Consider the following 25,743-nt stretch of genomic DNA (forward strand, 5'->3'; position numbering starts at 1 on the left):
ATTTACATCTGAGAAGCTGGCACAAGATACTGTTTGTAATTTTTTTTTTGTAATTAACTAGTCATTTCAGCTCTGTTTCTGTTCATGCCATTGAATGAGTGCATCAGGGGAAACTTAAGCCAGGGCTTGACTTGCATGTGATTGGTGGGTGGGTCACTCATTCTCCTGATAATCATGATTGAATCAAACTGTGTGTCGTTGTGAACGCCTATCACCTTTATTTTTCCTTCTTCGCATTGCATGCATACATGTTTTTACATCAGTGTTGACACTTCATTTTCTCTCAGCTGGATCTGGATACAATCTGAATTTACTGTATGTAATAAGTGTGAACAAGGTCATAGTTGGACTCCTGAACTATCTCCTGCTGATGAGGGTCAACACATAGACAGAAGGGCACACCCTTCCTCCACCTCCTCTCTACCAGATTAATGTTGGGCAGTCCCTGAGGTTTTACTGTCACTCCCAGTACTAATACCCTTTCACTACACCAAGCCAGAAAAAACCTTTCCATGCCAAACCAAGTCAGCCTGGGCCAAATCACACAGAGCCAAATGGAGATACTTCAGCCTGTGCTTCAGTTAAAAAGAAACCTATAATTGAAGGACTGCCTCATTATTAGGTTACCATATAACAATTTTTTTTATCGTGGCTGAGCTATGTTTCAACTTTTATGGAAAAAGTAGGGTGAAACATTTTTCTCTAATGGCTATATATTCCTTTATGTACTAAGAAGCCAAGGGAATATTATGGCTTAATGTCAACCAAACCATGCACAAGGTATTTTTTTAGAAATGTTTTCAGATGATCGGCATGTGAGTTTCTTTGCAGTGCTGCTCCAGCAGACACATTTCCTAACTCCAGATAAGAAGGACTTTGTTCTTCCAATATTTGTCAAAAGGTGTCAAAAATACAATACGCAGTAAACATGCAGTTTAGTCTCCAGTGTTATGTAGCTTGGATGAAATGAAGCCATGAAACAGCTGTGTAGAGTAAGAGAAGACAGCATAATCCACACATCAATTAGGCACAGAATGGATGATAAGGTGTGTGTGTGTGTGTGTGTGTGTGTGTGTGTGTGTGTGTGTGTGTGTGTGTGTGTGTGTGTGTGTGTGTGTGTGTGTGTGTGTGTGTGTGTGTCTGCATATGCTGGATACTGGTCTATGTGAAAGCCTTGAGTAATCCCGCTTAGTCTAGCAGCTGGGGGAGCAGGTTTAAGTAGTGTGACAGTATGAAGGGCCATGTGAAGGATTTAATACCAGAACCACTGTCAACAATAGAATACACAGATAATAACCAACAAAGACTGGGTAGGTGTGAGTACGTGTGTGCATGTATGTGCACAACAGCACAGCCACTAAGTAATGTGCTTGGGGGATGGTAGTAAGGGGCTGAGGGTAAGATAATAGTCTAAGCAAATTAACTAATTTAGAGCAGCTCTGTTCACACAGCAGGGACTGAGTTGTTGTGGTCTCAGAGGGTCGAGGCACACCATGAGATTTAATTAAGATTTCTGTAATTATACGACCTGTCTAGAATTAAGTTTGTTTCAAGAAACCCTCAAGAAAAATAGTAATGTTTTCCATATTACAGAATGGCGTTTGATCTAGTTTAGAGTATATAAAGTATTACAGTGTACTACTTAAGACTCAAATAAAAATGTGTTCTCAGCATTAAATATTGTAAATTATCAAGTATCAAAAGCTGGAACTAAGAGTTTATTTGGATTTGTAGTCAAATTGGTCAGCACAATTTTATGCTGTATTTTAAGGCAAAGCTCCTGGACAAATGTTTGTGCATACACAATATTTCACATTTGAGATCAAGGGTTTGTAGAAAAACATGTTTATGTTTCTCAATTTGAGGTATCAAGAAAAGTGCAATTTTGGTATCAGTACCAAAATTCAAATGGTATTTCCAATACTATACAACATTTTCAAACAATACCCTAACGTAGTGATACTGAACTATACTAAATCTTGGTCTTATTCCAACTAAATCTAAATCTAATGAAACATTAATCCAGATTGTGCTGTTGGCCCCCACATATTTGAATACCAATCGAACTACTGTCGAACCCAGACTTAATTTAATTAAAAGTATATTAGTAAAATTACTGGGGCAGAACCAGTTATTCATCAACTGATACAATACAGTATCATTTACATTCTTACATCACCTTATTTTACAAAGGCTTTATTTTACAAATGTTATGTCTCAAATGAAAGTTGAAAGAAACTGATTGAATTGAATCTAAATTAAATTAATGAGGTCGAAGTTGAACACAACAAGTACAAAGTACAAAGAACATAACAAAATCAATATTATCTGTGCAGGTCACAGGAAAACCACTTCTGACAGCTGACTGTTCAGACATGGCTGAGGCAAAATGCCTTTAAGTCTCTGTGTGGCTGTTTGCCAAACCCATTCCCAGAAACCAGATTACACCGTCTGCTTGTCTTAAACACTGCTCACATACACACACACAGAAACTCACTCATTATACTGTTTGGCCAAACAGGCTTAGCTGAAATGATCCACAAACGAATCCCAAAATGTCAATGATGTATTCCAAAGACATATTCAGGCAGAAACAGACAAAGAGAAACAGCACTCAAACACAGACACAGAGTCTTACACAGACCAGCAAATATTTCAGAACACTTACATACATGGACACACACAGAAGAATTCCTCTGATTCACTTTGACCTTGCATAACTACACACCTGCTCTCAAGAGTTTGATAAAGCCACAGTGGTGTTTCTCCCTGGCGTGCAGAGAATTTTGGTGGACAAATTTAATGTGGAAAAAGTCAGACCACAACACAGCCACGATGATCCCAGTGTAGAAGAAATACTGTTATTAGCACTGCTGTGTAATCTGTGAGAAAAATCACACATTCAGTTGTGTTCTCAGTTAATCTTTTGTGGAGCATTAACACTGTTTAATATCGAGGTTGGAAATGCACGAGCACCTTTAGTGTAGGCGGCGTTTTCACACTACTTAGCCTCAGAGTGCATTCACAGTGTGGCATTTGAGAAAGCCGATCTACTTAACCTGGTGACACGTTCTGCTGAGTCTGTCTGACTGTAGACTTTTAGATAGTTTGCATCGTATTTCTGTGACCAAACATATTTTCCAACAATTAAATATGCTGGTAGGTCAAAAAATAATTAAAAGAATTCCCCAAATGTAATGTGGGAAGGAAGGTCGGTGTTCTGTTATACTTAATTAGTAGATAACATCCAGTTAGCAAAGCCTTGGTGGAGAATGCCAAATATTGACTTATTTAAGGGTTGGATATGTTAGGTCATTAAAACACAGCTTTAAGTAACATCACCGGCAGATTTTAGTTTTATTTCGAAGCACACTGATTGCAGCCTACTGCCTACACTATCCCTTACAGTACAAGAAATACCAGAACCAGCACAATGGCACAGTGTGCATGCCATTGAGTTTAATATTTAGACCCAAAGATATCATTTATGGCTACACCACTGCATAAAATGGAAGACTGTCTTGTGCATAAATTATTACATAATGCCTGCTCAGCATTAAATATTTCTCATGTTTGGAAAATTCATGATGTCATATAGAATTTAAAGCTGTGAGCTCTGTGGGTCTGTGCAGTCCTTTAATGTAATAACCCCTGTGTGGGCTAGGTGGCATTAAACAGATGAAATGAAACCAATGAGTGCTTATGTTTTAGGTGTAGGTTTTGTTAATCACAGAGCGTCGGAGCAGGAAAAGTACAGGTGTAATTAGTAACATTAATAACGGCTGCATTCTGTCTAGATTTGTTAGTTCCAGGGTATTGATCGCTTATCGATATGGCTTACGGAGACATTTACATAGAACGGCGACAATGTTAATGTTATTAGTCAGACCTGTGCTTTTCCTGATCTGTGTCAAAATGTCTGTTTTTACATGCAACGTCTTTTGGATCAAGAACGCAAAGTGTATTGCAGATGTATGTTTGCACTATGTTGTGGTCTTTCTGGCTTGTGTACATTTAAATTATAATCCATCCATTCATTTGAAAATGTACATCTCTACCAATATATTACCTGTATTACATTACAGTAAAAACACATTCTGTTCTCTCCTTCAGTCCATTTTTTCAAATTTCTACTTTCTTTAGGCCTCATGTTGTAGAGCTGTTTGAGTAAAGGCTTGGCTGCCAAATGCATTCAGCTCACTGTGCTGCAGGACAATCCTCAAAGGGAGGCGTTTAGTAAAGATTTGACACTAAAACACGTATTCCATTACACATTATCTGGAAATGTCTTGACTTCATTAAAAAAAGCTATTTACGAGGGCATTAAGTTTCTCTTATTTTGTTAAAAAATGAAGGACTGGTTTTGGGGGAAACATTCCTGAGTAATCTGTCACTGACACATGCCGCCTAAAATAGAACAAAAAAGATATTTTCTTTCTATTATGGTCGTTCAGGTTTTCTATAAAAAGCAATGGAATGACTATTGGCTCAAAGGATAAACATCCTGGCTTGTGAAACCGTTTTTCTTTTGCATATCTTAATCATGACCATTAACTTTAATCACTAAGTATACAATATAATAGTGGCACTGTTTCCACTGCATACAAATGAATGTGTACTGGAAAGAGGGTATGATGGTACTGTATTTTACAAAACTGCCCAAGAGAAAATATTTTTATCTGTAATCTCAAAATAGTTGGTCAGACATACTTTTTCAGAATGCAGCAGGACAGAAATACAGTTTTCTGATTGTAGAACACAATCAATACACACAACATGACATACATACACAGAGGGTGTATTATTGATTTGGATAATGGGCAGGGCTTTGCATGAAACATGAAATGCACATACAGCACAACAATGCAGTACGGTTTCCTTTTCCACACAGTACCATATTATTGCACACATATGAAAACTGCTATTTATTACAATTAAAAGACAAATGGAAAAATTCTGAAAAAGCCAAGCAAACTGCGACAATGTATGTGGGAGTGAGGTCTGCAAAGGCATGCATGACTGCAAATGGCTTGAGTCATGTTTCTAAGCAACATTCACATCCACCGCTCTTCTCTTTCTTCTCTCAACCCGCCTACATCTGGCTATTTTAGAGAGGACAAGCATTTCACTGCTGAAGAATCGATCTCAAACAATTTACGTCTCTTACAGTAACAATCCAGGTTTTGACTGGAGAGCACCTGGTAAAGGTGAGACAGTCAGCATGCATTTTACTCACTGAGGAAGAACTATTGTGACCTTCCAGCCCAAACCTGGACTCAAAATTTTTGAGAACAATGGACTCTATTGTATTCCCCTACATAGCTGACTGAATTTATAATCATTTACTAATATTTGGATGTAGGCCTATGCAAAGTTGCCGGTTGTTAAATCAGACAACAGGAAATATAACTGCTTTTATTTTTTACTATTCATAAATGTTTTATGTATATGCTTGTGTATTCCTTATAAACTGTATTAACTGTACATTTGAATGTTTGAAAGTCTTCGGTGGATTTGATTTGCTCTCCACTAGCAGACATCTTGCTCTCTACACAATAATCCATGCTGTAGTTATGTCTTGCAGTATGTTGTGGCTATAACTGAGTAAAAGCAGGGATGTACTCCACCTAATTCTTCCTCTGTGGGACAATCTCTCTCTCAACAGAGCATGCCATTTAACCAGAGCTCACCATCCTGCCCCACCACACACTCTTAATCTCATGGAAACTGTCTACATAAACCAAACGTCTCATTTGGTTAACTTTTTTGACTCCATTTCCCGACTTCCCTTCTTGTGACACTCCCTCTATCCCCTAAAACTTATCCCATTCATTCAGCAAGCCTCCAGACTTTTCCTGTCTGGCGTTTGACTCTATGTGATTACAGTCACTGTGACAACAGCTGAGTCAGATGCTGTGGAGACGCCTCACTTCCTGTGAGTGTAGAGTATCTTAGACTGTGACGGAATGAATGACTGAACCAATATGGAGAAATTCCTCCCTAAAGACTGATTCATAGTCAGAAGGATCAAATCCTCATTTGGAGCAGTGCAGAGTCAGAGTATCTGAATATATTTGTGGTCTTTGTTGGATTAATAAAAAAAAAAAAAAAACCTTCCAAAGTTACTCAACATGAAAAGTGTGTGGTTTTTGTGTTCTCTGCCAGTATAAAAGTCTGTCATATTGCTAAAGACTCAAATCATGGTCTTTCAACCTCATGACTCCATTTTTAGGTCCTAAAATTCTCATGACACCCACACAGAGCTGACATGTGAAACACGGCACAGCATGCTTTTTATGTTTACAAGAGCATAGCGGGAGCTCTGGATAGATTACACAGGCATTATCATTAATATGTATTTATTTTCTTTTTTCAAAACTATTTTTTTTTAAACAAATAGCAAAAAGTCAACAAGCCACCGGGTGCTGCTGACCCCAAGGTTGAGAAACTCAATCATAAATCATCTGCAACTGTTCAAGCCATACATACACAGACACTGACTCAGCCATGCAGACATAAACGTGTACACAGGGTTGCATGTGCACACACTTTACACAGCCATGAACATATGTTCCAGTACTTACATCAGTTTTTCTAAACTTGGCTTTAAGGCTCTTCATGTTCAGTCCGGTCCATGCAGTCACTCACTCAATCACTCAGTCAAGGCTGTGGAGAAAAAACATATGTATAAACTCAGCACCAATGATGTTTGCTCCCTTTTCAAATGCGATTTAGCGTTTCTGAAAAGACTAAACTTGATTTATGAGGTATTTTGAGACATGATATCCACTCAAGTTACAGTCAGTAAGAGGTGTAAATGTGCAGTAAAGCATCAGGAATTTATTGTGGCAGTTGGCTACTGCCTGAGTAAATCAACATTTTCCTGATAAAAACAGAAATGTGCTGTTTATAGAATGTGTAATACATTTTCATGATGAATTTGATCACATCACTCTACATTCAAGCTATATCAAATAAGGTGAACTTTTACAGTTACAGTACTTATTCTTCTACAAGGAACAATTTTGTGAATGGAACTGTATAAAACATGCAACTCTAATTTAAACCTGTTGCTGGAAATGGTATCCAGCTTTATACTGTTTCCCATAGGGATGTTTCAAATCACCACAAAACCTTTGGGGGTTTCTGATGACTGTATTTTTCCAGCTTAACTACCTCACTTTTTCATGCCTGGAATGACCTTGTCAGTGATTTGCCCCCAAAATATCCTGTTGAGTGTTTCAGCCAAAATTAGGCTACTTACTTCATTACTGTTATGTCCAGGGTCCTCTGTGTCTGCTTGTATTTCAACTGAAAAAACCATGTAGGTAGGCAATTTAAGATCCTAAAGGGATAATATATCTATTATATATATATATTATATATATATATATTGTATTTATAAAGGTTTGCATACACAAAGTACAAGTTAGTGGACTTTTGACTGGACAGATACTAATGTTGTAGTGAGGGGTGTTTTGTGCAGTAAGTGGGTGCACCAAGGACAGCAATGTCTGGGCGCTTGTGGCAAAATTCAAGCCATTCAGATTAACTCATTTGCATACCACATTCATAAAACTAATATTTTTTTTCTGCTGAAAAATATCAGCAGCCAATCAATGACAAAACTTTGCAAGCTCAAAACCACAATCAAGAAGCGGTAGTATGGACTGCGAAGATCTCTATAGATATCAGATGCAAATGAAGAAATATACGACGTGAAGGCTCAAAAGCAACTGTAACACAACAAACTTCACCACTGAATCCACTGTCAAGCCTTCTGTTAAAGCACGAATTAAGTCTGCTAATGACCACTTTCTGCCACCAGCAAACAGCTCAGTCCACAGTTGACCATGCAGTTACCTGTGCATATTTTCATACAGCGCTTCAAACGATGGAAATGGTGCATGGATACGTGAATAAACGAGACAGAAGCTGCAACTCGTTCAACACAAAAAGTATCAAACGCGCGCGTCGTGCATCGGTGTACACAGAACACTTGAATATCAGACTGAACGCATTGTAACTGCGCCCCAGGACAGCACCGGAGCTCCTTGTTTAATTTACCGACCCGGGCTTACAAACAGTTAGTTACGAGGCTTTTGTAAAGAAAAATGTCTGAGCCATCATTTCGACCAACGACATCTTAAGCATGATATGAAATTACAGGACACTCTTACCCGGTTATGTGTTGGGAGTCGTAGGAGGGCTGGACACATAAAAGAGACTGACACACAGCCGCTTTTTGTGCCAAAACCAGATTAGCTACCGAACCGGTGAGAAAACAGCGAGCCGTTGTTAAGCTAAGCCGAGCAGGAGGATGCATAAAGCGGACGAAAACAGTGCGCCCGTAGCTACACACACTGGCCCGACTCGGCTCGCATACATTAAAAGTTGAGCTGTTCACGGGCTCCTGCCTGTCGCTCGCTCAGGACTCAACTCAACGGCTGTTGCCCGGTTGAGGAAAGTGACGTCACGCTCCCAGTGCTCTCGTGACCGCGGCGACCGAGCCCTCTTGTGTTCTCCATTGTGGCCCATTCATGTTCTGGTTAAAGGGTTATTTCCCACAAAACCGCACTCACACAGCTAGAACATGAAAAACCAGAGCAGGATAGAAACATACCCACTCTTTTATAGACATGACTTTATGTTAATTCACCACAGCGTATTATTTTTGACCACACTACTGCACTCCCATGCCCCCTACCCCATCCCACGCCCCCTCACCCTCCCCCCCAAAAATGGCTGTTTCATGCAGCGAAGTTCTACATAGAAGTAGCTCCAATATCACCATGGACTGATTATGAAACAATGGGCACAGATTTGTTTGAGCCTCTTTATAGGTTTTTGCCACTGTGGTTGGTTTGTCCTTTTAGAGTCCTTTTGTAGTTGCTTTGAGTCCTTTTGTTGTTGTTTTGTGTCTCTTTGTGGTCGTTTTGAGTCTCTTCATCATTATTGGGAGTCTCTTAGTGGTCTTTTGATTGACTTACCTGCAAGAGGTGTTAACAGTCACCTCTAACAGACCTTTTGACGGCGAACCCCCTTGACCTTTTGGGCCTCTGGGCCTGTGCCTGTCTGGTTGGCTCGCTCAGTATCCCTTCCATGAAATCACATATGCCTATGCCAAACCATTAAATGTCTTTATTACACTGAACTGCAACTAGCAATAAATATATAGTTGAACAAAAAACTCACAGAAAGACATTTAAAGCTTCATAAATATTAAACATGAGTCAGAGATGTCATGCTGCATTGCATCATTTTGTATAGATTGATCAGAATCAGAATCAGAATCAGAAAAACGTTATTAATCCCTGTGGGGAAATTGAAAATGAAGAAAAGAAGAAAATTGCACATAGAGTGTGTTCACAAGAGAAGAATGTTTCTAAAATAAATAAGATTAATGAAGTGAAACAAAAAATAGAAAGTATAGTATAGTGACAATAAAGTAGAATATTGCAATACCCCCTTAACTTCTAAACTTTCTAGGCAGTGTGTATTTGCTTGAAGGGAGACCAGAAATTTTGTATTGTGCTCCCATAAAGCTGGTGGACTTCCAAGAAACATAGTAATTAAAAAGGAGCAGGGGTTGCGAGATCCTAATTTTTAGTCCCTAAGTGGGTCAAGCTCCCAGAAAGCTGGATCCTACATTTCCCATAATGCAACTCAGGCTTGACAAAGCTGCTTCAGATCCACAGAAGACATTAATTAGCTACAGGCTGTGTTATCCTCCAAGTAATTTGAGGCCTGGTCTTCATGTGTAAAATCGATGTGTATCAGTGTTTATTATCTGTAAAATTGAGAAACTCTGCTAGTCAGACAAGTCACATTGTTATGGGCCTATGTTGCAACAGTACTGTAGTGAAACTTATTAATGCAGGTAAGGACGTGTCTGAGCTCTAAGGCTGTAATTCTGACGCCATTTGGTATGCTGAGATAATGTAACGTAGGCTACCTCAGTGTCTGTGTGTCATAAACCGAAACTATTCATTCAAAGCAAACATTCTCATTTTTGCTACACAGCTACGTCTGTTGAATAAATCAACCACTTTTCACTCCCTTGAGCACAAATCATTCATATACAGTTTATTGTGGTCTAATACAAACACTGACCTGACAGATGTCAAAATACTTCCTAAAAGAGGAGCTGTGTTTTTCAAAACATATAATTTTGTAATTTCTGTGTAAACAATCAGGAAAATGATAGATGACTGCTCATAGTTTATTCAGCTTAGGCAAGGTGTGGCCCCTTTTATATCAAATTTTGACTCAACAAGTACTTTGACTCCAGTTTATAGCACCAAAGCATGTAGATAGTGGCACAAAGTCTCAGTAAGCATTAAGACAGGGACATCTAGTGGAGGATGGGTTTACTACATTGTATCTTTTGAATGATGTAATGTATATTAAATAGTAGGTAAATGTTCTTCTAAAAGTAACTAAAATGTATCTCCACACAAAAATGTCAAAAATTCCCCACAAATTTTTGCTCAGTCGGGGGGCACCAGTATTTACCTTCTAAGGCGGCACTGGTGCAAAAATGAGCTGTGGGCCCCTGCAAATGACACCCTGCCTGACCTAATTTTGTTAAACACTGTTGGGGATTCCTATACAAAACACATAGACAAGACAGGTAAGAATGCAGGGCCCACCTGGGGGACCTCTGAGTTGTTATTCTGCTTGAGTGATGTATACAAACAAATTTGCAGTTAATCAAACCACAAGCCAGCTGTGACAAAATGAAAACTGGACTACACCAAAATACAATATTATCTGCTCTGCTCTGCTCTCTGCTTTTTTTACATTTAGGCAGCCAAAGCATAATCTGATATGGTTATGCTCTGGTTGCCTAAGTGTAAACAGAGCATAATCTGATATGGTTATGAAAACATTCAAACTTGGCAAGTATTGTCATATGTAAGAGATATAAATTGATGTAATTTTAGTAAATTATTTATTTATCTTCATGTCTTGTTTGTTGCCTCCAGAATTTAATTATTACTTCAGCACGTCGACAAATAAATGAAATATGAGATAAACAAAAACATGATCTTATACACAATATAATCAAATAGAATGTTTATCCACACTAAAGTATTTGTAAGCAAATGGTTTTTAGCCTATTCTTGAAACAAAATGGTCCATAAAAAGGTTGTGGCTGAGATTTATTAACGAGTGATGTTCCTGTCATATGATTAAAACAAAGAGCGTTCATGTGCAAGATAGACATTTCCCAACGTTTTGGCTTTAACAACCAGTTAATGTGGAAAAGGGTTATTTTGTCCACTACCAAATGGCTGGTGGAGCATCGTCACATTTCAACATTACATAACTTAACATGGGCTATTTTAAATACATTGATGTAACAGGTTCGTCGCGGCTTCATGCTCCAAGGAGCCGTGAGATGTCGAAGAAAGCGGAAGTGGTGTTAGTGAAACATTTCATTCCGGATGTGTTGGCTTTGCACGGCCGAGCAAGTTCTAGGGATATCAAAACAAACGCAGCCCTCACACACACACAGTGGCTAATGTCAGTGAAAGCTTGTTGAAAGCTGTAGCTGTTAGTGATCAGCCTGCTGTCTCATCATGCTGCTGAAATCATGTTGCATTTACAGCGTCGGAGTTTTTTCTTTGCTGTTTTTGATCACGGGCATTTCTTTGGTCTTGTCTAACGTGTTTCCACATTTTGTGCAGTCGATGGTTGAAAAGGTAAGCATCGTTGTTTTTCAGGCCAACGTTTTATGACGGGCGTTAACGTTAAACAGTAGCTCAGAAAGCTAATATTAGACATTTTGGGGGACAGCTAATGTTAGCTTACTTAGCTTGACAACAACAAAGCCACTGTTTTAAACGCTGATAGTTTCATTTTGAAAAATGTCGCTGAGCAGCTTTGTGGCTGTTCACATTACTTAAGTAGCTTAATGTTTTACAAATGACTCATGTTTGGAAATTTAATTTCAGACGACTCACGAAGCTATGTATGTGGTGGCAACTGCTGCCAATATTGTAATAGACAACATGTTTGCAACACTTCAACGCCCCCTGTATAGCATTAACCAGCACTATACAAACATTTAGTCTTAAACCAACTAAAAATTGTTTATAACGCACTAATGTAGTTGTACGCAATGTAGTTGTACGCAATGTAGTTGTACGTTTATTTAGATATTGGTAAAGTACTTACAGTGTTTGTTTAAGGCATGTAGTTGTTGACGGACATGTATAAACAACATTATATTGAAGTGTTTCTAAATTTTGTATGTCACTAGCATTTATATGATTACCATTAACTCTTTGCATAGTTTTACATATTCAAATAAGCATCACTTGGCTATTTGCTATTGTTTTTCTCTCAGTTATTAGATGCTTTCTGTTCGTGCTCTGTGATAACCTCACCCCATTTGGCCTACTTTAATGTGATGTAAATGGCATATCATGACACTTAACCCACCACTCGCAGCAGATCTGTGCCACAGTGGTGTTTGTCATATGATGTGAGGACACCTTAGTCATCAGAAGGTAATCGGTATGAAGTCACACATCTTTCTCAACTGTGCAAGACAAGTGAACACTGATCTTTGTCCCCCATAGGAAATAGTTTTGAAGAATGGGTCAGAGGCATTTGAAGCGTGGGAGAATCCACCAGCACCGATCTACATGCAGTTTTACTTCTTTAATGTGACCAATCCCCTCGAGGTGTTGGATGGCGAGAGGCCCGCTGTGGTGGAGATTGGACCATATACATACAGGTGAAAGTGGAATAGGAGAAATACCTCAGTTTTGGTTCTCTATTCAATAAAGCCAAAGTGGAGGTGTCACAGTGAAAAGACAAGCCACTCAGTCCTAGAGGAGTGCAAACAAAAACCATTGTACTCAAGATGCCTCCTCCTAAGCGTGAACAAAAAGTAACAGAAGAAGCCAAATTCACATAAGTAAAAAGAAAAAGGATAAATGGAAACAGAGTTTGTCATCCCTCCAGTTTGAAAGGTGACAAAAAAGTGATGATTAGATCAACTTAGCCACAAAGAGGAAAGAAAGTACCCAAATATACACAGGACAGTCCATAAAATGTTTGAATGTGTTTTTGTCCAGGCTTTCACTTTGATATTTAATGCTTTTGTCTCATATTTTGGTAAGGCAGCACCTACTGTGAATAGTTGACAAAATAATATAATTTCAAAACCATGTGCTTCTGCCATTACTTAGTTATCGTCTTTTTAGAAGCAACAGTGATAGTTTGCAGAGGCAGATAATAGTGAAGATAATAGTGCAGTCCTGCTTCTGGCTAGCTTGAAATGGCGGGTTTGCCTCTTCTCTCAGCCCTGACAGACAGAGTACCTTTGTTTGAAATAGGAATTGAACATTACAACAGTTGAACATATTCCTTTTTTTCCTTCTGTATTTTCTGCCAAAAAAGCATTTCACTGTGTCAATTCAGCATTATTGTGGCTTATAATAGCCCTCTGACTTGCTTACTCATCCAGTCCATACTTGCAGAATCCTGAAGTTCATATTATCTTGTGAACCCAGCTTTAGTAGATATCTTACTTTAGCTGAGATGTTTTTTAAAACATCTATATGTTGTTTGGCACTGAACTTCTTTTCATTTATACAGGAAACTCAACCAGTCATAAATGTTCTAATCTAATAAATGTTCACCGAATAAGTTAAACTGAGCAGTTTGAATAATTTTTGATAAAAGGCCGCTATTACACTTACTTTCTTGTTCAAAACTTTCACCAAATTTCTGTTGTCAGTAATTTCATCACAGAAGCTGTCACTGTTGTGCATAGATGTGGGTTTTAGATGGTCACATGAAATTCAGACAGGAAGGAATTTAACCTCAAAGAAAGCTCTTCTGCTATTCATCATGTTGTATTTAAGTCAGATATTCATTATGAATTTCAGTATACATCTATAATTATTTAACAGTAGTCTTTTTTCTGTGGTCTGAGGTGCAGATATTGTGGGAATAATAAATGTGAGATTCTTGGCCATGGAAAGGCAGCACATGAAGGAAAAATATTACCATCCTAATTTCATGTATTCTATTTTGCTAATATAAAGTTGTGTTTAGTAATGCACACAGGACTTCGGGAGATTGATACTGTATATGGAAAGATAGAGGCATAAAATCATCCTGGACAAACCTGTATGTGGCTGCAGCATGGTAACAAGTATCTTACTCATGTTGAGTAACCCGTTTCCACCTTAACCCAGCTGATTCTCATATATTTCTATACAGGGAGTACCGGCCTATGGAGCAAGTGAATTTCCTGGATAATGGCACTAAAGTATCCGCTGTCAACACTAAAACCTACATATTTCAGCGTAACATGTCCCGAGGTCCAGAGAGTGACCTCATCAGGACGGTCAACATCCCTGCCATGGTGAGCCAAAGAAATCAATGATTTACTGGTGTTGTTTGATAATACAATATTGAGTCACAGTAGTTTTATTCTCTAATGTTATTTATTTATTTTATTGGGTAGAAACACACCAACAAGGAAATTGTGTTGTAGTAATATTTTACGAGTTTGGTAATATTTTTAAGATATGGGAAGATTAGAATAACTACAATGGGTAATATTACTTTAAAAACAATAAATATTTCATTCTTTGGATTAACTAATAATATGCAGTAAATCCTTGACCTTTAGCCGCACACTTTGTGTCCACTAAAAAGCTAAATTAAACTAACTTGACACTGAGGTGAAACAGTTTAATCTTAAACTCCACAGTTTAGGACTTGTGGTCCAATTTTTTTTTTGTTTTTTTACTATATCTAATTATCTTATTCTTTGTGGATGTGATTTCCTTTTACAGTTACACAGAATGATAGTATGTTCTGTTGTAATATGCTAGTGTCATGTGAACTCCCCTATGGGTTTTTTTTATATGTTCCTCATATAAATTATTCATTACCTGGTGTTTTTTATGGAACTTATGCAATTTAGCACTTTACAAAACAGGTTGTCTTTAACTAGACCCCTCTTCTTCCTCCCTTCTGGTAGACGGTAATGGAGAAATTCAAGGACGAGTCATTTGTGGCCAGTCTGATCTCCTCCTACATGAAGTCCACAGATGAAGGCCTGTTCACCACCCGCACAGTGGGAGAGCTGCTGTGGGGATATGAAGATTCCCTGCTCAAAGCCCTCCAAACTGTAAAACCTGAGCTGGATGATGTTTTCGGACTCTTCTATAAGGTCTCATTTAAGTGCTTCAATACGCAATTGTTTACATAGCTCAGACAGCAGAGTTCATATTCATAAAGTGGTACAAAAGATATCAGGTAGTCGCACAGACATTTATTAAAATCACACAAAAGAAAGAATTTCTGTTTAATTGTAAAGACCCTCGTGGGACCATGTGGTTGTTTTGGTTTTTGCCTGTGAGAGCTGTTTGTTGAAATAATCCTTTTTTTTTTTTTGTCAGAACAATGCTTCCAACGATGGTGACTATGTGTTCTTCACTGGCCAGCAAAACTACAAGGACTTTGCTCGAGTGGATACATGGAACGGCAAAAGGTAATTGTTCTCCACTCACCTTCAGCACAAAATAATAGAATTACTTATCACTCTGTAAATCCAATCAGTGAGAAGGATTGACTACATGGAATTTAAATGAATGTCTAGCAGTTGATTGTATCAGACAGGAATATGAGGCTTGTTTCATCTTGTTTGATGAGATTAAGGGAGCACAAAGTGAGTTTCCTGTCAATTTTCTATGCCATTGTCTTATCACAGTTATAATGTCACAGTGTTTCTGGGCCTGTCTTTACAATGATTAAGGCAATTATTGTTCAGGCTCATCAGTCAGTTAAAGCAACTATCTCACTTGGTTATCTGTGAAAGAGAAAACAAACAAAGTCACTCAAAGACTCTGTCTCTTTTCAGAGCTTATTTTTTCTTTTTCTGTGCTTGCAGATTTTTTTCTTTCATCTCTATCTCTCTTCTGTTGTCTCTATCAGTCAGGTATAATGATAATCATCCATGTTTGACTTGCTAGCTAACTAGCACTTCTAGCGAGATCAATACCACTCTCTTGGCTCAGCACAAAGGCCAAAATGTTGTACTGTTCCTTTAACATACAAAGGACTGCTGTTCAGCAAAAGCAGCAGCAGCTTTAGCCAAGCTTCTCCTGACCTAAAAACATTTTCAGGCCACATTATTTAAAACATTTAAAAATCATATTTCTTGCCTGACAAATTGGTTTGCAATCCTTTAATCAAGTTGACAAAGGAAGAGTGATGAACTGCTTGAGTGCTGGGCAGTGTTAAGTGTCTGAAACTCCTAGATTTTTAAATATATAAATGACGCACTGATGTAAACAAAAACATTTGCATAAAAATTGTTGTGCTTGCACACAGCTCGCTGAATTGGTGGTCATCTGATGAGTGCAATATGATTAATGGAACCAACGGAGCATCTTTCCATCCAGTCATCACCAAGAATGAGACGCTCTACATGTTTTCCTCTGACCTGTGCCGGTGAGTGGACAGCAAAATGTTTTACAGACTAAATCCCGCATGTTCACAAGTGTTGCTCGGCAAGCACCAAATCATTACATCTATTTATCTTTGCAGTTTATGTTCAGATGAAGGAATGTGTCACTACAGTTTTGGACATTATGTTGAACTTTTGCATTCATTTTTTTTGGTGACTGAGCTCAGCTGAGTATTAAATGCGCTTATGTTGACAGCATTTCAGTGGGTAACGTGACAGTGAGGTTAGGTGTGGGTTTTTTGCTTCCTTTTTTCTAACCATTATTTTTCTGGTATCACACATCCTCCTGACATGAGCTGGCTAATAAAACAGCTTCCCCTCAGTCAGTCTAAGAATGTCTTCCTAAGCCTTTCCCCCTGCATTATTCAGTTCTGGATATTGGATTAAGAGCACCTATTTATCTTGGCTGGTTGCATGGCTGGTTAGTGTTAGCCTCTTAAATTAGGTCACTGTTAATGTTGATGCCTATTTAGAGCTACTTAAAGCAGCTAATATCAGGTCTCTTTGACTGTCCATACATCGGAACCGAGAGTGCAGAATATGCACATCAAATAACTCTTGCTGAGGTTGTGAAAAGACAGATTTATGGTTTATAAGGCAGAAAAATGTTAACACAAACTTTTAAAAACCTGTTTGTGCCATGGAGGTTATCAGTAAATCAGCTTACAACAGAGCTCATGTACAAAATAAATGCAAACCTTCTCTCTTTTGTTGCACCTTCAGCTTTCTGGAAGTAACTTGTGCCTGCAAAAGTTAACCAGCATCTGACTCTATTTCCAAGGTCTCTGTACGCTTTGTATGAGGAGGATGTGACAGTGAAGGGGATCCCTGGGTATCGCTTCGTTCCCCCCAGTGAGGTGTTTGCCAATCTGACCGTGAACCCATCAAACGCAGGCTTCTGTGTCCCTCCTGGAAATTGCCTGGGCTCTGGCTTGCTAAATGTCAGCCCATGTAAACAAGGTGGGAACAGCAATAAGCAGCTAGTTTCCATGAAAAAAAAACAGATTAATGTTTCATTGTGTCATATACGCAAATGCTCTTTAGAAAGCTGTTTCATCATAAGTGAAATGCAGTCTTGTGGTTTTCTTCAGGACTGTTGTCATAATGTTATTCTTCCCAAATCTTTCATGTGTTTAGGAGCTCCCATCATAATGTCCCCACCACACTTCTACCAGGCAGATGAGAGATTTGCTCAGGATGTATTTGGCATGAAGCCCAACAAGGAGCAGCACGAGACTACTATCGATATCAACCCGGTAGGAATTACAACTTACTAACTTAAATAAGTCTTTCGTGAACATGTTGTTCTAAGTCTTTCTGTACTTTTTAGGCTCATGTTTTAAACCCGTTTTACATTTTTTACTGTACAAAAATTTATAGAAAACTGATTTGAAATCTGTGGTGTAAAACCTGGTACAGTGACTACTGCATTCATGTTAACCACTAGATGGCGAACTGTCTCAGTTTTGTAACTGCAAGCCACTTATTTAAACAGTGGTTAAAAATTAAAACAAGTGTCTTGGTACGAAGCTGTCACCAAAGATAAGCTCTAACAGCTCTTATCGTGTAATAATAACTTGATTGAGCCTGTTTGTGATAAAGAAAATCAGACTGAAAAAACACCTGGATATCTGCTCACCACTATGGAATTAGAAGAATTTTAATCCAGTTAATACATGAAAAGCACCTTTGCAAATCTAAATCTTATCAACTCCAAATGTAGTAAATTTATGACACAGATACAGTTTCAAATTCTGTGATGCATCACATACCTTTTTTTTCTTGCAGTGTTTTGTGTCTGTGGTGGTATTTTGCACCACCTGTCAACATTAGAGAACATTAGAATCCATCCAACATTTGACACATATACTCAAAACATATACTCAAAAACAATGAAAGACGTGCTGTATAAGTATGCTCTAATAGATAAGCCATCAAAGGATGTTTCGTAATGGTTGTACAAATGGGAGTTTATTTCATTGGTCCTGAATATGACACCACTTTGAAAGCTGCAAGAGTGCAGACAGACTGTAAAGACATAATTTTTTGTGCAATCATAAACAAGTTGAGGTTTTATTATGAGACAGACTTCTGTTTGTGTTTCTTTGGCAGCCATACTGCGCTTGTTTTTTGTGAAGATTTTTTTTAGCTCCTTTTTTTCATGGCAGTATGTTTTTTGAAGTTTGCATTGACACATTTTGAAATGTGTTATTTAGTTGGAATGTCAAAGCTGGTGGAACATTTCAGTTAAATGGTTATTGTTAAAAAAAAAATTAAAGTGCAGACATAATGCATAACCCAACACGCAAGTGTTTCGAACAAATTCCCGTTCACTTCTTGTACACCAGTGTGTAAGATGGTAGCATCATGAGTTAAAAAGGAATCTTTGAACCCAGTAAACAAGCTACTGTTTTGTCTGTTTATCCTTTTTTCTAAGCTGTAATCTTCACTGTGCCACTTCATGAGATTATGGAGACTGATCAAAGTCCTTTGACTCCTGTCATAAATACTGGGTTGTGATGCCCTGAACATTTTGATGGGTAGAGCAAACCACCTTGACTGAAAACATCAGGACTGTGATTTTCACCTGGACCACCTACATCACATACATCACTGTTACGGCAGCCACAAAAATGTGTATAAGTTGGTGTGATAAAATACATTTGCAGAAACGTTTTGCAGCATAAAGATCTTGAACATAACACGTAGTGTCTTGGTATTAGGGCTGAATATGTTATGATGAGGCAGAACTGTTCATACACCAGCAGTCTGAGTATAGTTGTCAGCATTGTTGAGTTCCTCTTAAACCATGTGTTTCTGGTTTAATTCTGTTTTTGCAGCTAACGGGATTCCTTCTGCGAGCAGCAAAGAGGATGCAGGTCAACGTGTATGTAGAGAAAATACCCACTTTCAGGTAATCAGTTCATTGGCTTGATCAGTATGTTACTGCTCCTTTTAATCATAAAAACCCCCATCACCACATTGGCCTTAAAAGAAGCTGTAATGGCTGTATCACTACCTAAGTCTGAGTAGGGTTGCCACTAAGATAACTGTAAAGCAATTATGCCACCATCATCGTTATGAATGGACTTTTGGACAGTCCCAGCTCACTTGTTGTGCATCTACTTGGCATCTAAAAGAACAAACAGCAAGGTAATCTTGAGTACAGACTGACAAACAGATGTACATGTTATCAAATGTAGAAAAACTAAATGTACACTACACTGTGTATGTACACACCAAACTACAAGCCCAGGAGCATTTTGTTTTCTGAATATCTCTTTGCCATGTATTCATTTACTCATAAGAACATCAAATTAATTATGACAAAACATTATGGCAACATATTTTAAAACATTGTGAATAATTACATTTCATTTCTTTCAGTCAAACAGGAAATGTTAGGACAGTGGTCTTTCCTGTGGTTTACCTAAATGAGGTACAAACACACACACACGCACAATTTTTTGTTAAATGTAGCCTGGAATTAGCGGCTGTTCAGTTTGATAACACACTGTGTAGATCTGGCAATAAAATGTTTCGATAAGAATGGTTTCCAAGTAGAGCATAAAGTATGGAGGCAAAGAAAGGTCATAATGATTTTAATTTGATTAAGAAATGAGTGTGAAATTGTGAAATTTCACCACTACTGATTATTGAATCCACATCATTTAAATATCTAAGTTATGGGGTGTGAATCCTCCTCTTTTTTGGGGTGGGTTATCATAAATTTATTTAGGTGATTCGGGTGTATGAATTTTGGATTTTGAAGACTAAACTTGGCTCTCTTACATCAGAAACATGAAATGAGTTTCTCTTGCCATCTCTTCAGAGTGTCGTCATTGACGACGCGTCCGTCGGGAAGCTGCAGGTGATCACCGTCGAGAAGAACGTGGTGGGGAACATTCCGTTTATGCTGATTGGTCTAGGCATTGTTCTAGGAGGAGTCTTCATGTTCTTGATGTGTCGACAGAAGGTCCCTGAGGTGAGCATTTGAAATGGACATTAATGAGTTTGTGACACCATTAGAGCAGCAACTAAAAAAAAAAATGCCCATCACAAGGTCAAAACCCAAAGATATTCAATATAAAATTATGTAAAACACAGAAAAACACCAAAGCTTCATATTTGGAAACTTGACACATGAATATTTGCCATCTCTGCTTGATTAAACTGTAATGATTAATTGATTATTAGAATTGTTGTTGGTTAATCTGTCAATTGACTAAATTATTTTGTGGTCATATAGTATGTAATCATATAGAAAAGTCATTTTAATCTGAATAAATTTTGATTTTAGAGAGAGATCATGTTACTTTGGCAAATTAACAATGACAAAGAAAGTTCTTTAGTTTATGTTATTATTGTTTGTTGTATAAAAAAGTACTGAGTCCAGTCTGAGCTTCTTGATCCAAATTCTTCAGTTCATGGTTCAAAAATAGAAAGTTCATAAGCTTAAATTATTGATATGATGAAGTGAACAAAGGTTCATTTGGGAGAGTGCCAGCCCTGATGATTATGGACATCTCACTTAGTTCCTCTACAGAGAAGAGGTCCTTCCCTCACAAACTTGGTATCTGTATCCCTGTCATAAAGTTACTCACAGAATTACTCACACAATAATTAGTGACTTAGCACTCTTAAAGATGAGAAGCTACTAGTCATGATTACTAGCATTGGAGCATAGTGAATCTGTGTTGTTTTCCAACCCCAGTATCTGAACTCAGAGTCATTCACTGCTGCACCCAAGTTACATTTCATATTCAGACACATAAATTTTAACAGGCTTATGCAGCCGGATGCTGCAAAGTATAGCCTGTCTGTCTCCAAGGAGAGAAGCTGGAACATGATCGGCCTGAGGTGGACAAAACACAGCAGAATACAGTATTGAAAGGATCAGATTTTGTTGACATGTTTTGTGTCTGGTTTCACTTTTTCAGAGCACTGCTGCTGAGCGACAGCCCCTCCTGTCATCATAGCACCAAAGATCTGAATAAGAAGATGATTGCCATGTTCGCAGTATAATTCAACTTTTCAAGGGTTCAGTGGATCTGCAGCTCTTTCCCATTAACCTCTAAGTAACAGTTTCACAGATTCTGCTGTTAACTAGAATTGCACCTTTAATCTAATGGTATTAGGAGACAAAGTGAAATCTTTGTCTTGTTTGTTACAGGGTTTGACTAAGGTCTTCCTCTCAAGTCAATTGTAATGATGAAATCCCCCCCTCTTTTTTTTTTTTTATTAATTCTAATAGTATATTTTTCTTTTTATGTCTAAATATGTGATTTAGAACCTGAACAGAATAACTCTCCTACAAAATCTAACTTTGATTGTTGGACCCTCTGCGGAGTCAGCTCAGAACTAATCCAAAAATTTAAGTGCCACTATTTGATCTTGACCATGATTTTTGAGAAGTGGCCAATCTTCCGGATTTACAGCAGTCTGGTGAGACAATTGAGGTTGCAGAAAGAAGAGATGCAAGAGAAATGTTTTTCCTCTTTCACATTTTTGTATTGTGTAGCCATTTTGACAGCATGGTCAAAAAATGCTTTTCATGTCATTTTGATATCGAATGAGTCGGTGTGTAGAGAATATTTCAGTTGATGTTTTTGTTTAGACTTGTCACTTTCTTGTGGTGTCTGGAGCTCTGAATCCACAGCGAACTGGATCAGCTTAATTTCAAAACCATGTAGCTTTCAGTGGGAACACAGTAACCTACAGTACGTAAAAATAGTATGATGTGGACCAACAACCATATAGTTTAACTTCAGCCGTAGCAGTATAAAGGGAAGTTTTTTTGCCAGCTGTGGATGTGTTGTCTGATGATTGTTTCCCATAATTCCAAAACGTTGGCATGAATGTGTGATCTTTAATTTATACTCATATAATGCCAATATCAGTGCATAAGCGGCCTCAGAGACACTACTGATCATTTTTTTGCCAGAACATAAGGTAACGTTTTTGTTCTTAACCACTAATGATGGTCTGTGTTATGTATGGTTAAAGTTTTATTGAGCTATAGCTGTCTGGATCACTCGTGGCTAAAATGTAATGGATTTTCTGTCCATAACTACACAGAAGGTCATTATACCGTTCTCATTTTTGCAGTTTGATTAAGCACTGTTTCACACACACCACTGACAGGCTGTCTTGTTTTAATTTTGTTGTGGAGTTTGTTTTATATGTAAAAGATAACAATTGTTCACACTACTACTGCTACATAGTAAAATCAATATGTAATCACTGTTTACAAACTCTTAATAGGTCACATATCTAACAGTTTGCACATTGTCTTGTCATTTGCTACAAGTCCAATAAACCTGGTGTGCTTCATGTTCTCAGCAGGCGAGTTTGTATTTCCTCCATCACACACTGCAAAATAAATTGATAAGGTGCTGTGTCCTTACTTAAATTGCTATTTCCTTTTTGTATAGAGGTCAACATGAAGCATGAATTGCCTTATGACTAACTTCAGGGGTCAAACTGACTAATTTATTGTTTGAAGATGCTGGAAATTGTTGTTGAAACTTGCATAATTATAGCAGACACCTTCCCAGAAAGCTGCTGTATATGTAAATTTATTTTTGTTACCACTGTTTAAGGGAAGTTACAGTTGAGACTCAACTACCCTGAAATTTTAACATTGCACACCTATAGAATTGCCAGACCTACGTAGAAGTACAGTTAAAACAAAGTATCGAAATCAACGCAGCAGAACCAGAGGTAGCATTTTTACTCTGTGTAAAAAAAAAAAAAAAAAAATATATATATATATATATATATATATATATATATATATATATATATATATATATATATATATATATATATATATATCTGCTCTGTTTATATTTCTCTAATGTTTATGGCTTAAAACTGGGACCTGAGTACCAATTTCGTACCATAACATGCAAATGTCCTGGTATGACAATAAAATTCCTTGATCCTTGATCCTTCTCAACACCTGAAACCTACATTACTTACAATACAACTCCAAACCAGTGGTCATTTATACTCATCTAATTATACTTCATTTTGGCAAAACTTAATTCACTTCCACTTGCCAGAGTTCTTGGACCTGGTTGATTCTATGAGTTCTCAAACTCTACGTGTGTTTAGATGGGTTTCCTTCATTTTTTATAGTCTAAACAATGCAGCTCAGATGAACTGGGTGGAGGTAAATTTCTACAGAACGTGACACATCTTTAAGGTTTCACTCAGACACCTCCGACGTGGAATTGTCCTCAATTGCTGGGTTAAAGTGTATACTTTGGCTCCCTGCAGATGAACTTTGACTTCGGTTGTCATTATAAAACTGATAAGTACCACTATACAGAGAGGTTTGCATCGCTTTGACTTGAGGTGATTAACACTGCCAAGCCTCAGCCTTTAAGGTAGCAAACTGGGCAAATTAATCTTTGATATCTACTAGAGGGTAACTCCTCCCCAACCCAGTTACAGCTTTAATACAAGGGGCATGGGTCAGCACACCAGCCCCACTGCAGAACAGCATCTCTCTTGAATTTGTCCTACAACCAGCATGAGGACTCTTCAGGGAAAAATCATTGTGGTTTTGTTCTTCGTGTCTGTGATCTGTGCCACTCAGGTAAGTTAATAACCTTTGTGTTACTATAGAGTTTATTTGATCTCCTCCGTGCTTATAGAGCACACTATGACTTTTGATTTTTGATGAGGTAACAGTGTTTGATTTTATTACCACACAGTATGTCCCAAAGGTCATCATGAGCTCTTCAATGATCTTATACTTGTCTTTTACAGGTCAATTCAGTGCCTCTGGCTGAAAACTGGAATGGTTTGATCCAGCGGACCAAACGATCACTGCTGTGGCGTTGGAACAGCATGAAGCCGGTTGGTGCCAGCTGCAGAGATCACATGGAGTGTGGCACAAAATACTGCAGGTACAAGGGCAATTTCCAGAAGTGTTGAAGCCTAAGTAATCACACATTTGGCACATTTAGAAAACTCAAATGTTTCCAGTCTACATTCACAGGCAACAGTCACAAGATAGTGTTTCTGATAAATTTGACATCCTGCCTTAAGGGCTTCTAACATGAATAAATCCATATCTCTTAAATGTTTTGTCATTTATATGAAACTAGATAATATTAGATAGACATAATATTTATTTTCTTGATTTTCACGTGTCCAGTGACATCCCTGTTCCATATTTGTATAGAGTGTGAACGTGTCCACGTGCATTTTGCATGGAGTGGACAAAGTCAGAAACTAATGACACTGCAATAAAACTGCTCCTTATCTTTACAGGAAAAATATCTGTTCTTTCTGGCGCTCCACCTAATGAAGAAATACACAAACACAACTCCATCAGGGTGACTGTCTACAAAACAAATTTTCGGTCCATAAGGCAAATCTGCCTTATGGACCGAAGCGATCTGTCTCAGAATTAAACCTGCACGAGATCATTGCTCTGATATTCTGGCTTGAAATGAAGACGTGTTGGATGTTTATCATTTTAAGTAATTTGATCTGGCACTGCACTGCAGCAAAACAGAGCTGGAAAATCTGGATTCACAGGAGCAGTAAAATGGCACCACCTACAGTGATATCGACTTTTAGCATTTAATTTCTTTAAAAATCTGGCAGAACAGGAAACGGGTTGTATACATCTGAACATGCTTTTAATAAGAAAATACAAATATTCACTCAAAGTTTGTGAGGTGCTCTGAGTTTATTGGTTCTTTTTTTTTATTATATATTTATTTGTACATATTGTAAGCAATGTCAATTTTCAAATATACTTTATATTTTTTAAGACATTTTATTGCCCACATTTTGTTTGTCAGTCAAAACAAATTGAAATATTCCTCACATTTCCTTCTTCTCTTTTATGCAGTGGAATAACTTGAAAAAACTTTGCTGAAAAAAAAAACCCCCACTGTATCTAAGGTCATGCTAGTGCTGGTGCTCATGCTGGTGTTCATATTTGAGTCCTCAGTAACAAAGGGACAAGCTTTGTCTCTGAGTTTTTACATATTTTGAAGAACTGTTATTTTTGTATTGTTGCTTTTCCATCAAAAGCTCTTGTGAAAAATAATTAAATACCAAAAAAAATGTTGAATATCAAATAAATATATGTAAATCTTGCATATCATGTGTGAATACTGATGGTAAACTGACCGTAGTTACTGTGTCAAAGATCACTTTTAACCTTAAATGAGTAATAGGGTTGGGAATTGAGAGAATACTCTTACAAATGG

The 25,743-nt window shown here is 37.8% G+C and overlaps 3 protein-coding genes across 5 annotated transcripts in view; 2 read left to right on the forward strand and 1 right to left on the reverse strand.

The window, feature by feature from the left end:
* Nucleotides 1-8,457, reverse strand: part of rai14 (retinoic acid induced 14) — a 36,576-nt gene extending 28,119 nt beyond the window's left edge. For both annotated transcript variants that reach the window (XM_041059235.1, XM_041059234.1), the window contains exons 1-2: nucleotides 8,181-8,457; nucleotides 6,585-6,666 (exon numbers count right to left, since the gene is read on the reverse strand). In XM_041059235.1, coding sequence (XP_040915169.1) covers nucleotides 6,585-6,620 — 36 coding nt within the window. In that variant the 5' untranslated portion in view covers nucleotides 6,621-6,666; nucleotides 8,181-8,457. The remainder of the gene's footprint in view (nucleotides 1-6,584; nucleotides 6,667-8,180) is intronic.
* A 3,004-nt stretch (nucleotides 8,458-11,461) lies between these two features.
* scarb2c (scavenger receptor class B, member 2c) lies at nucleotides 11,462-22,837 on the forward strand. The gene is made up of 12 exons (XM_041059239.1): nucleotides 11,462-11,708; nucleotides 12,591-12,748; nucleotides 14,245-14,389; nucleotides 15,014-15,205; nucleotides 15,435-15,526; nucleotides 16,369-16,488; nucleotides 17,286-17,464; nucleotides 17,642-17,760; nucleotides 19,345-19,418; nucleotides 19,892-19,943; nucleotides 20,337-20,489; nucleotides 21,445-22,837. Exons 1-12 carry the CDS (start codon nucleotides 11,586-11,588, stop codon nucleotides 21,481-21,483), a joined length of 1,446 nt encoding a protein of 481 aa, XP_040915173.1. The 5' UTR covers nucleotides 11,462-11,585; the 3' UTR covers nucleotides 21,484-22,837.
* A 1,169-nt stretch (nucleotides 22,838-24,006) lies between these two features.
* On the forward strand, nucleotides 24,007-25,584 carry LOC121195662 (liver-expressed antimicrobial peptide 2). 2 transcript variants are annotated; one of them, XR_005895497.1, is made up of 4 exons: nucleotides 24,007-24,110; nucleotides 24,284-24,423; nucleotides 24,791-24,881; nucleotides 24,915-25,584. XR_005895497.1 is itself a non-coding variant. In XM_041059263.1 (3 exons), exons 1-3 carry the CDS (start codon nucleotides 24,045-24,047, stop codon nucleotides 24,822-24,824), a joined length of 240 nt encoding a protein of 79 aa, XP_040915197.1. In that variant the 5' UTR covers nucleotides 24,007-24,044; the 3' UTR covers nucleotides 24,825-25,584. The 2 variants fall into 2 exon arrangements, 1 of the variants encoding a protein (XP_040915197.1); XM_041059263.1 differs by having other exon boundaries at nucleotides 24,791-25,584.
* The last annotated feature ends 159 nt before the right edge of the window (nucleotides 25,585-25,743 follow it).

The sequence above is a fragment of the Toxotes jaculatrix genome, chromosome 16 (genome assembly GCF_017976425.1).
Source record: "Toxotes jaculatrix isolate fToxJac2 chromosome 16, fToxJac2.pri, whole genome shotgun sequence".
NCBI classification, from domain to species: domain Eukaryota; kingdom Metazoa; phylum Chordata; class Actinopteri; family Toxotidae; genus Toxotes; species Toxotes jaculatrix.

What these genes read in the sequence shown, in the direction of transcription:
- scarb2c (XM_041059239.1), top strand. Translation starts at nt 11,586, where the DNA reads ATGCTGCTGAAATCATGTTGCATTTACAGCGTCGGAGTTTTTTCTTTG. An exon ending in TTTTCGGACTCTTCTATAAG is followed by an intron (nt 15,206 to 15,434) that starts GTCTCATTTAAG and finishes TTTTTTTGTCAG; the next exon opens with AACAATGCTTCCAACGATGG. An exon ending in GAGAAAATACCCACTTTCAG is followed by an intron (nt 19,419 to 19,891) that starts GTAATCAGTTCA and finishes CATTTCTTTCAG; the next exon opens with TCAAACAGGAAATGTTAGGA.
- LOC121195662 (XM_041059263.1), top strand. Translation starts at nt 24,045, where the DNA reads ATGAGGACTCTTCAGGGAAAAATCATTGTGGTTTTGTTCTTCGTGTCT. An exon ending in CTGTGATCTGTGCCACTCAG is followed by an intron (nt 24,111 to 24,283) that starts GTAAGTTAATAA and finishes TGTCTTTTACAG; the next exon opens with GTCAATTCAGTGCCTCTGGC. An exon ending in TGTGGCACAAAATACTGCAG is followed by an intron (nt 24,424 to 24,790) that starts GTACAAGGGCAA and finishes TTATCTTTACAG; the next exon opens with GAAAAATATCTGTTCTTTCT.